The following is a 17,512-nucleotide window of genomic DNA, read 5'->3' on the forward strand; positions in this document are numbered from 1 at the left end:
GCTCAATTTCATGTAAGCGTGTGCAAAATCACACCCTCAGATTTTCCTAGCTTGCACTAAATAGTCCTTAATCACGGTCAAAGAATGAGACGTCTCCATGAAGTGGTTTTGTTTTATTTATAAATGTTTAAAAAATTAAGAACTACTTTGCATGAAATGTTATTTATTTCACTGTTCTTATCCTTTCACAGAACGCAGCCCAGTTATTGAGACGTGACCTCACTAAGCTAACTGCTGGAAAACAAAAACTCTTTGTTGGGAGCAGGAGTTAGACTAGAACTTTTTACAGCAGGCAGATCACCATGGTTTCCTCTCTTCCTTATACAATGTAGATAATTAATTTAATCAAGTACTCAGAAAAAGGCTGCCCAGCACGCTAGCCTGGTTGAACCGCTCAACCATTACATAGGCAGAAAATACAGTGGTGAACTTGAGGCCAACAGTAACTTGGGTGATTGCGTCCCTGAAGGAAAAAAAAAGCAGACTGAACTAATGTCAAACTTTGTGCCAAGCGGAAAATGTTAGCAAAACATCAATACTGACACACCACACTTCCTCTCCGGTTCTATCACACATTTATTTAAACTAATCTCCATGGGGTCTAAGCACTAGGTGAAATTTAAAGTCAGCGGTGATTATCTACTTTCTTTCTACTCCGTCTCCCAAAGGTTTGCAGTCTATACATATTGTAACGTAGGAACGGGGAGAATTCAGGCTACAGCTCCTAATGCATAGTTTCTCAATTACACAGGAAAGACCTAGGAAGAAGATAAATCCCTGATTACCGGCGTGCAGCAGCCATACCTCACACACAACACACACACATCTCAGTTGGTGTTAAAGGTCATCTTTCAAAATAGTATAATGGAATAATTTAACAACCACCTTAATTTGAATACTGATAAGTACTACGGGTATAAACTGGAGAGGGTAAGATTTATCCTGGACGTAAGGAGGAAATTCTTCACAATGAGGGTGCTGAGGCACAGGTTGCTCAAGGAAGTTATGGCTGCTCCATCCCTGGAGGTGTTCAAGGCCAGGTTGGATGGGGCTGTGAGCAGCCTCATCTAGTGGGAGGTGGAATTAGGTGATCTTTAAGGTCCCTTCCAACTCAAACCATTCTGTGTTTCTACACCTGTAATTGGTAGGATCTCACCAGCTGAGGCCTTTCAGCTTCTCATTATGCGCTGAGCAGGTAACTACGGTACTCCAGTGAACAGCGGATAAAGAAAGCCCATAACCAACACCAGTTAGAAAACCACAGGTCAGCCACAGCATCCAAGGCTGAGCCCAGTGGTAACTCTGGAGAGTGGGTAACTCTGTCCCCACTGCCGAGGGGGTTTTTTTTTTTAGCATAATGTAATCAGTTAACAGCACAGCTGGAAAAGTATCATCTCTCTGAGCATAACCATTCATAGATCTTTAAGCAGCTTCTAGAACAACTTGGTGGCAAGCCTGCTGGTAAAATACCAGAGGACAAAAGGATACCCAAAGGCCAGGCTTCTAAATCTCATTTTATGCAGCGCTCTCCTAATCATATGTTTACTGCTATGTAAGTAAATGCACCAAACAATATTAAAATATGAAAAATAGGGTATTTTAATAGTTTTATAGCATTTCCAGATCTGAGTCTTCAGCTTTAAGAAATATATTCACTAAGTATTTAAAATGCAGTAAGCATTTTAAATGACTGAACTGAGTTCTGGGTTTGACACTTACGTTTAACTGTCTAAAACTTCTGCATGTAGACTAAGTTCAGTACCTAGAAAGCGATGCCTGATCCCAGAAAAGAAACAAAAAACAAAAAAGCAACTCTCTCCCAAGCTTGGTAAAATTAATTGCTTTCTAGAGATACTCATCTCCCCACCTTGACTAGAGGAAGAGAGTCTGAATTGCCAGATTGCATTAGAAAGCAACCACTTAGACAGCAAAACTTAACTGAGATTAATCCTCCCAAATAGTTATTTCACATTAATATGAAAAACAGGAAGCGTTTTCATGGATAATAAAAAGCCGAAGCAAACCATCCATAAGACTATGCCATATACAATAAGAGATATAATCAAAAATACTCTGTAGCCCAACCTGAACATAAATTGTACAGGCTCTATCTCTCGGAGTCGGCTCGCTTCCAGACAGCACGCGTTGTTTCCAAGACAGTGCATAAAACTCCATCACTTGCAAGGTAGCTGGGAAACATGATACTGATAGCATCATATATTTTGTCTCCCAAGCACTGTTCAAAAACTCAGGATACAAGGTAAATAAAATTCTGGACTACACCCATTCCATAATTATCTAATTCTTAGTAAAATAAGTATTTACTATTTTCTGAAAAAATATATGTCTAATGTGTTTGTGAGATCCTGTTTCTAACTTGACAAAATGAATAATGCAGAACATCAAGTTTGTAACAAATCAATCTTCATAGATTTTATTTTTTTAAGGAGAATTTACTAGAACTGTTTCTTTTTTACTTCATCAGTTAGATAGCACATGGAGAACGTGACTTGCAAGAAAATAACTTATTAAATATTATAAACAACTATAAAAAAGAAAAAATATCATTCCACCAAAAAAAACCCAGCATATAACATTTTCATAAAGTAGGATAAAAAACTTCTGGTGTGTGACAGTCAGGAAGTTACACTTATTCAGAGACTCATACTACTGAGTCTCAAGTGGACATTCTGCAAATAAATGTGGACCAATAAGTAATATTATCCTCCAAAGTGAGGAGAGAGCTCCGTTTCATTAAAAATTAAAACCAGATGTAAACTGAAATGAGAATAAAATCAGTAGCTCACCCCGTAGGACGCCTACAAGAAGCTACAGATCATGTAATACAGGGATAAAGTCCAAAAATTCAACTTGTCCAAAAAGGCACTTATTTGCACACTGGGTGAAATGGGCAGGAAATACCACATATATGTTCCATGTACTTAATTTACTGGTTATTTGCTTATGAAAGCTAACACAGAACAGTTGATATTGATACACAATGCCATGAAGAGCCATCCTATAAAAAGGATTATGTCTCACCCTCTTCTACCACTGTATTCAGATGATAAACGCCTGCCAAAAATAAATCCAGGCACTAAGCTCAACAGGCTCATCCACGAGTCCATTTCCCAGACTGCTCTGACATATTTCCCAATGTTTAGATCCCAGGACAAGCGTCTGTGCCTTTTTGCCCAAATACGACCCCTGTGTTTATATTTGCAGCCTACGCATAAAATACAGACATGAACATTAGGAAAGGGAAAAACTGTTTAAGGGGAGACAAACAGTGGCAATAAACAAGGCAAGAAACAGATTACGGACTCATTAAATTCCTTTAGATTTATAGTCTCCACAATCCTATAGGGAGGCTTTTCCATAATCACACAGCTTTAAAGGTTGCAATCATTCTACAGACTGAAAGCTTACACCTATCTAGTCTTGTCCCAAGACTTTTACCTTAAACAGTTGTCCTCCAAAGCACATTCTTAGCATATATTTATAAACAACAATCTTTTCCGCTCTCAGCCACTCTCTTGTGAAATTACATACACCTCATTCCTTTTATCACCTCCTATAGGCTCCTCAGGGTTCAGTCAGCCTTCAGACCACTCACCACACAGAGCATTGTGTGAGTTTGCATTTCTTACATGAGTTTTGCCAAAATTCTACAAAAATATGCAGGGCATTGAGAATGGTATCGATGTCTCTTTTCTTCTTTTCATTAGGACTGCACAGGCCAAATCCACAGCTATGTGCCACAATGTTGACTCAGACACTCACACTCTTGAGGTTTTTTTTTATTTTGGTTTGGTTTTTTAAAATCCCAGCATCATATTTTTAGTTCTACATAGATATTCAGTATGAAAAAAAAAATTTCAATCAGTACTTGGAGGCAATAAACACAAAGTTCTCAGTTCTAAACTCTAAACCACATCAATTCTTGCAATTAATTTAGCAACATATCTGCTCTTCATATTATAAGACAGTATTAGACATATTTTGAGAAACTGTTTAAAAACATTTTAGCTACTCTACGCTGTTCCACAAACCAAAAACTTAAGACTATTACGGAGCAAAAGTCAGTTTTAGTTTCACAATATAACATACAAATGACTTGAAGGTGCAAAGGATCACACTAGCTGGACTTGAGAAAGCAACACAGTGATATTTAAAACTCAACTGAGAAAAATACAGTACAATACCTACCTATGTCATATGCAAGAAAGTCAGCAGAAAAGCACTTTGCACCATTACTCAGGGAAGTATCATTATGAGTGTTGCCACCAAAAATGAGCATAGCTCCATTGATTAAGACAGCTGAATGAAGATACCTTGCGAAACCACTGTCTTTCAAAATAGTCCTGCAAAACATAAGAATAAATTAATACACACTAACATCTGGAAAACTATGCATGCACAAAGATATTTATACATTAAACTAATATAAATTACAAGGAAAACACAGAAGTAAAGCTACTACTCAGTAAATAGGAAATGTATTCTGATTGGTTTTAAGGTTATGAATTGTCTCATGTTAAAACAAATACATTTAACATTCACTTAAAAGTCATGTGGGGTTTTTCCAGTTAAAAATCTAGTTTGTCAAATAACGTATCAGAAGTAAATTATATCCTGTTTGCATTCTTCAGAAGTCAATAATAATATGGTATATTTTACTCAAAACTGAATGAAAACTCAATTCATATCCTAAATTTCTCTTCTTATATTCTCAGCCACGTTGAGTTGAAGAAATGATTTAAAGAATTCTTTCAAAAGTGAAAAGAATTTTTAGACCTTTCTAAGTATTTGAAAAGGAGAAACTTTTTAATTAATTAATTGATCACTCAGACCTGGAAAAGAAATGGTAGAAGTCATTCTAGTTATGATGAAAAACACTTGCACTGTTTCATAAATAGATTCAAATACACAAGACTTTCAGTACCCAAAAATAAAAAAAAAACAAAAAAAAAGAAAAAAAAAAAAGAAAAGAAAGAGTCCATGCACACTGAGTCTTTGATCTCTCTTCATTCACTTCAGCCTGTGCGTGTGGTCTGGTCTGTGCCAGAGCAATAAAACAAGCCCAACAGTAGCCAAGAGCTCTCAATACTGCAGTTTGAACGTGGCAGGTGTGGGGCCAGTAGAGAGAACCGAACACAACCTCAATTCAATCACAGCAAATAAATCTTACTAAGGGAGAGAGGAACCATTTGGGGGGTTTGCCAACTTGAATTGGTTAAGCAGACCAGCTGTAGCCATTTGTGAAGAACCAATTAGATTGTCAATACAGAATATTATTTCCATGCCTCAAATAACCCTTATTTCTGTAATCTCACTGTTCTTAGGTTTAGACTCTCACTTTCACTTGTGTTAGTGCACGCTGCTCACACCTACAATTTCATTGTTTTGTCATTTGTTTCCTGTCCTGGATGTACTGACTTGACAATGTTTCCTTCCGACTGAATAACACTGTCTCTATAATCACACCGATAACATTTGTTCAATACTTTCACATTATCATAGGGTTTGGGGAGAGAGGGTTTAAAGTATGTCTCATTGTTTTGGCATAATGATCTAACTCAATTACTAAACTAAAGGTATTTTTTTTAGCGACAAGAGATCTTGTGTTTAAACAAGCTAAGAGGAAGACACTGAATCTAAATCCTCATACTGTCATTTAAGCAGATTCCCCCCTACAACTAGAGAGTAACGTCGAAGGAAATACTAAAGACAAAATGAAAATTAATGAGATTGTTTCTAATTGCTTAAAAAACATGAGATTTCCTTCAAGCCACCAGCACACTCACCAATGCGCTTTAGGTTTTAACCCTTTATTTTGTTCTGTGAAGTTATATACGAACCTCAGACAGATCAGAGAGAGAATCAGAGTAAGCAAGGGCAAGAGAGAACGAGAAAGGACAAGCAAATGAGAGTGTAAAAAAAGCCATGTACATGGGCATGAGAAAGCTGTCCTAACTCCACTTCTTCCCTTACTGAGTGCTTTAAATACTGATTATAAGGTGTTGCAGGTACAGTAAACAAATATTTTATTACTACGTGAGTGTCATTACCCCATCCCCTCAGCCAGTTTTCAGTCCCATAGCACAACTGACTTCTGGCATCAATGAATAAAAATATTCCAATACTTATTACTACATTCTTGAATAGACCTTCAAAAAACACACTATCACTTTGTTCCAAGAACAGACTATAATAAGAGCGCATTAAAATTCCAGCAATTCAAAAATACATTACAAGGGACAAAAAAATCTTGTTTCCAATAATGTTTAATAAGTAATAATGTTTCCAAGTGCCATGAGTTAGTGGCATTGAAAATCAGGAGCCTCAGTGAAATCAAACCCACGTTTCCAACATCTGAGAGCAAGCCTTGTGTGCTTAAAGTTAAGCCATTAGTGCTCAGCACAAATATTAAATTGCAAGAATGCAATGTTCCAAGAAATAGTTCTTGATCTCAAATCATCTCTAAGGTAAGAAAAAACTTTTGAGGTCACTTTCTATAAATAATATGTACATAGTGTTCGTAAGTTAAACTTGAAGGACAAGGAACTGAAAAATATAAACATGGACAACATTAATAACTAAGAATCCTTACACAATACCAGGAATTTTCTCTCATTTCTGATAGTTTTGTGAAAAATAACCTTCCACGGTTCTTAGATTTCTTTGCTTATTTATATAATAGCTACTTGAACATGCAACTGCAGTACATTCCTACCGTGTGGCAACAGCATGTACTATTTTGGCAGGGCGGTTATATCTGGATAGAAGAACCTCTTAACTTGTAGAAGATGTGCAAAGCTTCCTCCCCGCCATTCCTTCAATGTGTATCTCCATTAATCTGCTGACTCAAGTCTAATCCCTCACCACAACTCTTCCATTTTCTGCAGACAAAGTACTGTTCTGCTACGTGCAAAGGATACGGAGATGCCTACACGACTTTATTAGAAGTTTATCTTACTCTGTGTTTATGTTTTCTTTTTCAGCAACAACTTCATTTCCTACTTTATAAACCCCACTTACCATGTCCGAGTATTAACTTCGTATCTGTAAAGATCATCCACCAATCCATACTTGTTGCCAGGTAATGCTTTGTATCCACCATGGACATAAATAGATTTTGTCAGTTCATCATAGACACTGGTATGGCCATATCCACCTTGCACAATCGCTCCTTTTGTTTCTGGTACAAGCCAAGAAGTAGACCCTGGAATAGATGTATAAAAGACAGATGTTTAAGGTTTACTACTGCTATTGCTCCATAATAGGAGTTTTAAGTATATAAAATCATTTTCACTATAATGCTAAATACAGCAATAATTAAAGATTTATTTTAAGACATCATTTCATACCAACGTATCAAAATAACTGCAACTGGTTAATGTTAATGGTTAATGTTATTAGGCTATTACCTGCTACTCTTAATTGTCACAAAACCATCGTTGTTACAGGTGCCAGGCAATATTTTACACTCTCCCACGTGAGAGTTCAGCACATACAGAAAATCAAGAACAAGCCTAAACCTTTTAGAAAAGAACAGTTATGATGAATTCTCCCTCAACCTTAACTTGGTCCAGCCAGAGGTGGCTGATGGGAATGCAGTGCTCCAGCTAGAGCAGCTGCATTAGGGATCCCTGTACTCGAGCACGGGGTAACTACCTGGAGCAGCCTGGTAGAAGCACGGAACACGGGGCAGCCCAAACTACATGGAGACAGACACTTTGCTAGTAAATTGTAAAGTTACGGAGCTAAAATCAGTTTCCAACTACAGTTTCTTAGTTATTTAACTGCATCTATACCTAGTCAGTTGCTGAGAACTCACAAAAGGATAATTTGATAGCAGCTCATTAAACTGGCACTTAAATCCACATTTTATACCACATCGTTAATAACTGCAGAGACACACAATAAAACCAGTCACAATAGCTGTTACAGCTGAGGAATAAAACACAATTGGAAACTATTTTACCATGGCAATAAAAAAGACAGAGAGGTTAAGTGACTTCTTGTTGCCTGTGGTCCTGAAATTTCCATCTTTTCCCCTCCCTCTTCCCACCTGATGACATAAGCCACAAAATGACCGAGCCAGGAGGTATTTCCTGTAGATGCCAGCCTATTCACACAAGAGCCCACGATGATTAGGCAGCCAGTTCTACAGATGAAAAATGGAAGAAATAATTCCTTTATAGCCTCTCGAAGACTACATCAGAAGAACAGAAATTGTGGACGAGGACTTCCGAAATGGAGAAGTTTCCTAATTCTTAACCTAAATTAGTTGCCATCATAAAGTTATTTATCCAAGTAAAGCACATATCACCATACGTCTGGCTTCATCTGAAAGTTAGTTTAAATTCCTTTTCCATTTTGATCTGGTATTATGTAGGTACTTGAAGATTACCTCTCTTTACTCCAGATTCTTCTCTTCAGTGAAGACACCTGTGCCTCTTAGTCACTACTGCTGCTATTCTACTTTCATTGAACTGTTTCCAGGCAGTGCCTCTATAAGCAAGCTTGACTTTTTTCAGTGATAAGGGCTTACAGGAAGTTGTATATATAAAACTGGAAGACTCACTGTGTTGAAGTTTTGTGAATGAATGCTGATATCTGTGTAATACACTAAATATACTCTGTCGGATATAAATACATTATTCATAGATAGTGTAATGTAACTAGTATTTTATTCCAGTCTCTATGTTGGGTATTATCAAGCTATTAACAACTGAACACAAACACCAAATTTGTACCAATAATACTGAATTATGAATACATAATATGACATACATATTATCTTGTTAACAAATAGACTTACTTGATACAATTTATCTAAGAAGGCTGGTGAGGAGTCAGCCTGCAAATACACTGTTCTATCAACACCATCATCTTCATCTTCTCATCTAAATACTGATCATACAACGGTTTGGGTTGAAAGGTATCTTAAAGCCCATGCAGTTCCAACCCCCCCTGCCATGGGCAGGGACACGTCCCACTAGACCAGGTTGCTCTAAATCCCATCCAACCTGGCCTTGAACACCTACACTGATGGGACAACCACAACTTCCCTGGGCAACCTGGGCCAGGGCCTCACCATCCTCATTTTCTATCCATCCAAGTTCAAGAGAGATGAACTCCTTTTGGAAAAGGTAGAAATCAACCATTAGAAAGACAGCAGAATAGCTGAGGTTGCCTTAATTAGTCTTGCAAAAGGGAGTACTGTTATCTAGAAATATAATTCAAAGAGAACTCCAAGAAGGGAGACAAGCCGCTTATATTCAAAATGTATCACCCAGAAAACAAGTGAATATAAACGCTATTAATCAGAAAATGCCTAGCCACTAGAATTACAACCAATTTTCTGATGACGCTGCGAACAAAACCCAGACTGTTAAAGATTAATCCTTATATAGTTTTAAAGGAATTACAAAATATGGTGTTTATATTTTAAAAGCACCCATTTTGATGGCCAAGGTGATAAATTCCAGCCTTTTGGTCATAGGAAGTTAACTGCATCCAAAGATATATAATAACACCATTCTACCATTGCAGAATGCAAAGCAAGTGAAAAAAAGACACAAAACTTTATTCTTTTGGTTTTTCAGATCTTTTGTTGCATGAAACTGATTAGGATGGGCAGATCAAGAAAAACAATAATTAAAATAGGATTTTGAGATTAAGATGTTTCTTGAAAGATATTTGAAAAAAAAAATATGCACTAATAAATCCACTAGAAAATCCAAGGAAAATTGGATACATCGGCCTGATCTGTCCTTACCACAATACAACCTTCAGAGAGGTTAAGGGAAAAGGAACAAGGTTTCCAAGCAGCACCTCAGTGTGCCATCTTCACATTGCAATGACAAAACTGAAAATACTTTTGAGCAAACATGAAGCTTATGCGAACTTACAAAAAAGAGGAAACACACGTTACATCATAGGGCCATTTCTTTTAACACTATTTTAAAGAAATGTTCTTAATCAAAAGCACTACATGAACTACTTCCAAGTCATAAAAGAAAAAGAAAAAATCAGCCTAAAACCAGTGACATGCTGCTAATCCAAGGAAATCTCTGTCTTCTAAAAAAAATAAAATAAAATCACAGAAGACTTATTCAGAAGTTTCTTAATATATAAGGAGCTTTATAAACCTCAGGTAAAACAAAGCACCATTATTATATTCACCTTGAGACTCACATTGAGATTCTTCGGAGGTTTATGAGGTATTGCTAACCTAAAGGGAAATAAATTTCCCTGGGGAGTAACCCAGAAAAGCTTTATGGTTCAAGTTAGTAAAATCATTCACATAATTCCCGTACCAGGATTTATTGGTTCCTCAAAAGTCGTAAGTCTAGGTACAGCAATAAAGGACAACAGGAAGCTCTTTTGCTCCTGCATCCACCGTATCTTTGGCATAGAAATATTTTCCCTGCTTTTGTATGGTGAAAATCTACCTGAAAACCACACCTGATTTTTCCAGAATTTATTTGACTTTGACAGAAATTTTCTTCACTAATTTGAAAATGGCAAGAGAAATTTTTAGGCCACACACACCTTTGATTGATACGTTTTGTTAATAAAAACTAGATTCCTATGCAAAAAGCTAGGGAATCCACAAACAATTAGAACTTCTTTAGATGGTTTTTGACCCAGATCCCATGGAACCCAGGGTCAGAAGGCTTCAGCACCAGAATTCCACTATCAAGTTAATTGAAGTTCATTACAGGACCGGATCACTAAAGGTTTCAATTCATATTAACCAAAGGGTAAGTTGCCTCTTCCTACGCCTCTTTCATTCAGTAAGCGGCAGGTAAATGCTTGAAAAATAGCCTTCATTAGAAGTAAAAGCCATGGCTGATAACATTGAGAAAGAATAAAGTAGTACAATTTGAAGTGTTAAAGAAACATATGATTTTAAAAGCAAGCAGGAAGAGAGAGAAAATGGGACTCTCCTCTTTCTTTCCATAAGGTGAGAACCCCTTTTTATAAGAAGGTTTCTTTCCTATTCAGGCGGCTTCACAGCAACACTTCCACCACTTCCTATGCCTTGATAGCTCGGGTCCTGCACCTCTGTGAAGTCCTCAAACACTAGTCATTCTTAGCTCAAACCGCCATCTGGCACGTTATGCTTAAAAATGACCCTACAAGCTGCGAAACTGTAGATAAATGCTACGGCTGAGACAGAATTCAGGAAAATTTGCTACAAAATTCATATAACATAGTGGAGAGGGAAAGGAAAGAAATGCAGTGAGGTACAATGGAACATGAAGTATCCACAGCAGAAATGGTTCAGTTCCACCATACAGACCACGTTCTGCAAAGCACTGCGTACACCAACGATCTTTCATCACACCAGTGGAGTCACTGAAATCAATGGTTTTCCACAGTCATACCCTATATTGCTGCAAGGTTACTTTATATTTGATGCAAACGGAGCATACTTTCTCTAATAAACTGAATATGGTTGGACTCGATGACCCAGTGGGTCCCTTCCAACCTAGTGATTCTATGAATTTCTCGCTGGTATGTGATAAAATTATCATCTCCGAGAGTAGACTTAACATGACAATAATCGAGACCCATAATGAGTGCCTGAGAAATAAGCGCGTCACCTATTCAAAGCCATGGTATGAAAGGTTTGAGGGGGTTTTTCTTTGTTTGTTTTATATACACTTGGTTATAGTCCATTTTATTAATCCCCCACAAACATAGCTTTAACATTAAAAAAAAAAATTAGAAGAACAAGTTGCACGTTTCACCCATAAAGCCAGTAACAAAATCTGCCAGACAAAAATATTCACACTACCAAGCGAATCATGTACTCCTCATTCTTTTCATTTCCCTCTTCATAATTAAACTAACCACAATAACAGGCAAGAATAATATTGGTAATTCTACTCCAGATTCAGTAAGCAGCATGTGAAAAAGCAAATAATTCAAAGTTTCAATTAGAGTGAATCAGCACACAGAAAACTAGAAAATATTTCTATCTTGAAGGGGAAAAAAAAACCCCACCTTTTTTTAACCTACAACTTTCAGAATTTGAGTTTATAGAGAATTCAGGCCTTTAATAGCGAAGAAATCTTAAAATATAGTTATGAAACATCATTCTAAGACCAGAATATATACTAGTTTTATGCAGTTCAATCAAATTGTTCAGCATGGATAAAGCACATCATGGTGCTCTTCCTCTTAGTCCCATTCTCTTATTATCCTTGTTCAGCAGTGTTATAAAATTTCAACGCTACCAACAGGAAGCATAAGAACCCTCTAAGTTTTGAAGGGACTTATCTACCCCATAATTCTGCTTAAACATTACGTCTATACAAATGCATACAGGCAAATAAAGTAAACGTAACCAATTTACTATGCCCTACCATACAAATATTACTTTGAAATTTTGTATTACATATTCTGCGATTGCTTAAATCACTGAGGGACTTGGATCAATTCTATAGAAAACAAGGAATCCAAGAAAGTAAAAGAAGAATTTAATTTGAATTAGTGAGCATATAAATATTCTTAAAAATGCATCAGAAAGCGTAACTTTCATGATTATTCTATTGAAGTAATATCTGAGATGTACCATGTATAACATGATACCAAAAATAAAAAAAAAATCTTAGTTTATTGAATTCTAGCATATAAAATCACCTCTAAGAAAAGATTTCCAGTTCGCCAGGGAAAATCCCAGGCAGACATGGCAGGTTATTTACAAAAATAGTTCATTTTCATTTATTTCCTCCAATAGCAACATGTATACACTTTAGAGAACACATACAACGATGTACTTATATACAACGATTAACTAAGTTATTACTTTCTAAAAATCAGAACAAAAATATTACAGAACCTTCAAAATAACTAAATTATTGTAGTAGAAACCATTCATTGTATTCCGGTTTGCCCTCTCTTCTTTCGCTCTACTTATTCTTTTTTACTCTATCTATATCAACTCCAGGGTGAAAACAGTAAGTCTGGGGTAAAAAAACCACATTTCAACATAACAATAACCACTGCATAGAATACCTGGTTTAAAAACTGAGCCCCTTTAGAGTCCCATGCCCACACACACAATAACGCATACCTCAAGCCATTATACTCCAAACATGTATGAAATGCTTAACAAGAAATCTGAGCTATGCTTAACAACTGCTTAACAAGAAATCTGAGCTATGTAAATCGAAGGAAACAAAATGAGGTTTTATTTTGCAAAACACATACTTTGCTCTCTGAAAACAAAAGTGTTCTTCACTTTAAAAAAATGAGGATTTTATTAGTACATGATAAAAATTATCAGAAAGTGACTTACTGATGTAGTATTCTTGCACAATGCTCGTGTAACCATATATGGCAGAATAGCCAAAAATTATAATCATAACCACATCTCTGCTGTCCAGCTCTACTATGTGCGCTGAATGACCTTCCACAGCGTATTGTTGGCCATGTACAAGTACTGCAGGAGTTCTCGCGCTCCACGTTTGACTGGGTATGTTGAAAATCCACAGCTCATCGGTAACGTTGCCATTATTCGTTTCAATTTTGCCTCCATACATGTAGATGTCTTCCTGTAAAAATTGGAAAAGAGCGAAGAGAAAGCAAATAATGGATTACAGAAAGATAACATCTGAACCACATACTTCTGAGCCGCCTAATATTTCATAACTGAACAATCTGATCTTAATCTTCACATTTAATCTTACATTAACCAGCTCAATATCAGATGCTAATCCCAGACAATGATATTTAAACTGAGCCAACAATGATGATAAGGAGACTATTTCTCTGAAAAATAAACGCAGCCATGAAAATGACACCAAAATGAATCTCAACTGGATTACTTCAAGCGTAAAAACTTTAATTATATGGCTCTTATAACTCATACTGCAGCATCCTATTAAAAAAAGCCTAAACTAGAAAGGATATTATATTGTTTTCTTAAGGAACAGTTCACAGAACTAAGATGTGATTTTCCACTCACTCAGTCTACAGGGATTTCATTCAGCACGTGCACAAGAGAGCACATTCTTTCTTAATACCAAAGTAACTTAAGTATTGAGAAAATTCAGTCATCAGAGCCCAAAGCAAAGGGACAATGTGCGTACAGCATCCTCCTGGGCACATTTGCTAAAATCAGACCCCACGGAGGAGTAATTTGAGTTCAGTTAAAAGTATGCAAAACAGATTCATCAGTCTTCATGAACCACATACCTCAAATGGCAATGCCATCTGTGTTGATAAGTAATGAATGGTTTAACTTAAATATTGACTGAAAGCAAATCCTACTAAAGCTCCGACTTCATCTGGAGTTGCAAACTAAGGCATACAAAGTCACAGAACAAATTCCAACTCATTTGCTTCACAGACTGGTTCGAGGACAGTTTATTCTGGGTAGGAAAAAATCTGCCTCTGGTTCCAAGACTGACACTTCGTCTTTGTTAGGACACACACTCGGCATCCCATCACCGTGCTGTTTGTACAGCTGGCAGTTGTCACATACTGCGACGTAACATCCTAGGGTTTACCCTAAATTCAATTGTACCTGGTTAAAAAAAGAAACAAACTGCAGGCTAATTACAATTGGCAAAGTTCTGCTTGGCATGGAATACCGAGCCTCAGAAAAAGAAACTACCTAATGTAAGATGTTTGAATCAACCCAGAGGAAATTTCAGACTTAGCGCACAAGGAGTCAACTGGATCTAAATAGAAATGTGAACTGCATACTATTATTCTCATGCATGTCAAGAAAGATGAACTCAAACTGGCAGGTACATAAAACCGTATCGAGTTTGCACGGCAAACTTTTGGCAGCAGAAGGACTATTGGGGTGGCTGCTCCCAGAAGCCGCTAGAAGCTTCCTCCAAGTCTGACAGAGCCAATGCCAGCCAGCTCCAAGAAAGAGTCACTGCTGGCCAAGGCGAAGCCATCACCAACAGTGATAGCACCTTTGGGATAACATATTTAAGAAGAAAAAGCAAAACAATACAAAACAAAAAAACACGTAGAAAGCAACAACTGCAGCCAGAGAGAGGAGTCAGAATACGGGAGAGAAACAACTCTGAAGACAGGCAGTTCAGTGAGGAAGAAGGGAGGAGAAGTGCTGCAGGCACCACAGCAGAGATTCCCCTGCAGCCTGTGGCAAAGACCACAGTGAGGCAGGCTGTCCCCCCTGGAGCCCACGGAGGTTAACGGAGGAGCAGATGTCCACTTGCAGCCCATTGAGGACCCCACACCACAGTAGGTCGATGCCCAGAGGAGGCTGTGACCCTGTGGGAAGCCCATGTGGGAGCAAGCTCCTCGCAGGACCTGTGGAGAAAGGACCCAGGTTTGCTGGCAGGACTTGTGGGTTACCCATGCTGGAGCAGCTCATTCTTGAAGGACTGCACCCCATGGAAGGGACCCACATTGGAGCAGTTCGTGCAGCCCATAGGAAGGACTCGCATTGGAGAAGTTCATGGAGGACTGTCTCCCGTGGGAGGGATCCCACCCTGGAGCAGGGGAAGAACATGAGAAGTCCTCCCCCTGAGGAAGAAGCAGCAGCAGCAGAACAAGGTGTGATGAACTGGCTGCAACCCCCATTCCCCATCCCATCCCCCTGCACCACTTAAGGGCAGGAGGTAGAGAAAATCAGGAGTGAATTCAAGGCTGGAAAGAAGGGTGGTTTTAAGATCTGGGTTTATTTCTCATTATCATACTCTGATTTGATTGGTAATAAACTCATTTCCCCAAGTCAAGTCTAGTTTGCCCATAATGGTAATTAGTGAGTGATCTCTCCCTGTCCTTATCTTGACCCATGAGCATTCCATTATATTTCCATCTAGCTGAGGAGGGAGAGTGATAGAGTGGCTCTGGTCAGCACCCGGACTCCAGCCAGGATCAACCCATCACAAAAATATAGATGATCAGTAGAATGACGCTCTATTTAACTCAGCAAAACAAAGGCTTGAGAGGGCTATAATGCTGTTTATATACCTACAGTCAATGGTAAACAGAGTCCAGGAACATAGAACCATAGAATAATTTGGGTTGGAAGGGACCTTAAAGATCATCTAGTCCCAACCCCCTGCCATGGGCAGGGACATCCCACTGAATCCGGCTGCTCAACCCACTCATATATGAACCCATTCTTTTCCTATGAGATAAAACAACAATTCAAAGAGCTTGGTGAAGAGCCACAAAACCTGTAAGGAGGTTGTGCACTGATCCAAAGGAATGGCTTGAACAAATATTCTTCTTAAAAGGATCCTGTATGGTTCCATTCATTACACTGACACGTAGATGTTAAAAGCCAAATCAGTATCGCTAACATAGCAGACTAACAAATTATTTATTAATTTTAAAATGCAGATAACAGACCTCAGCAAAAAGAGAGAGCTAATTAGGAAGGTGGAGGTACCCTATAACAGCATTGGAAAAAAAGATTTCTGACACTGTGGAAAGACACTACACCAGAAAAGGTGACCTGAAGAGCTGCATGAGCTTTGAAACGATTACTTAGACAGCTGACAGTAAGAAAGCCCTCCTCACAGTTCTGCTTAAATGATTCAAAGTGCAGATAACCGAACAGTTCTGTGAGGAGCAATCTTTATAAATGACACAGCAGATCCTGTACACGAGACTACTCTCGGAGAAAAAGACAACTAGGTCATGACAACTGCTTTATCAACTGCAAAAACAGATTTAACTAAGCTTCGCTCAGGACTATTTCTGAGATTAAGCAGCTCCTAGTGCTGCTGAAAAACACTTTAAGAAGAGTTAGTGATGATCATCTGATCACGGAGAACGAAAGGCTCACAGACCAATGTCAGTGAAAGAAATACAGAATGAAAAGAGAAAAGCTACATACACAGTTACACAGACAAAAAAACCCCAACACCCTGGAAAAACAAAGGCAGACATTTTCATGGAAAGCCTAATCATGAAGAGATTGTAGAAAAGACACAAGCACAAATGCTCCCAAGCAGCCTAACACTGTGAACGAAAGGAAGGAATCCCTTTATAAACTTCTACCACCTTTGTACCTTACTTATGAACTAAGTATAAATCAAGGTATTACGTTAAAGGTGAGGCTTTCCAACAGATGCAACACACAAGATATAGAGTTTCAAGAGCTTTAAATGCTGACCTTTAAATGAATAAGGCACACTAGATGTTTATTTATAATAAGATAGTGTACCACTACAGGATGAGATGAAAAACAACAGCAAGAAGTATAAAACAGAAAGTCTCTGTGAAGTTAGTGAGGAGAAAGTGTCAAGAATGTGGCTGAGATGGCAGATGTTCAAAATTGTTCTCCTCAGTCTGGAGGAGGGAAAAGAGCAAGGGGCAGACCGTCAAAGGAACAGAGAACCAACCAACAGGCAGATAAGCACTAAGAAGATACAAGACCTCCAACACACTCTATTTTAAAGTTTTGATACCATATGACAAAAGCAACATTTTTAATGACAGTGGCAGACAGTAGAGGTGAACATTTACAGAGTGAATTAACCTTCATCATTTT

The 17,512-nt window shown here is 37.9% G+C and overlaps 1 protein-coding gene across 4 annotated transcripts in view; it reads right to left on the bottom strand.

The window, feature by feature from the left end:
- Positions 1-17,512, bottom strand: part of ATRNL1 (attractin like 1) — a 511,034-nt gene that overhangs the window by 422,875 nt on the left and 70,647 nt on the right. For all 4 annotated transcript variants that reach the window (XM_054070985.1, XM_009570598.2, XM_054070987.1 and 1 more), the window contains exons 8-10: positions 13,322-13,577; positions 7,042-7,225; positions 4,210-4,364 (exon numbers count right to left, since the gene is read on the bottom strand). In XM_054070985.1, the coding sequence (XP_053926960.1) occupies positions 4,210-4,364; positions 7,042-7,225; positions 13,322-13,577 (595 nt within the window). The remainder of the gene's footprint in view (positions 1-4,209; positions 4,365-7,041; positions 7,226-13,321; positions 13,578-17,512) is intronic.

The sequence above is a fragment of the Cuculus canorus genome, chromosome 7 (assembly GCF_017976375.1).
Source record: "Cuculus canorus isolate bCucCan1 chromosome 7, bCucCan1.pri, whole genome shotgun sequence".
NCBI classification, from domain to species: domain Eukaryota; kingdom Metazoa; phylum Chordata; class Aves; order Cuculiformes; family Cuculidae; genus Cuculus; species Cuculus canorus.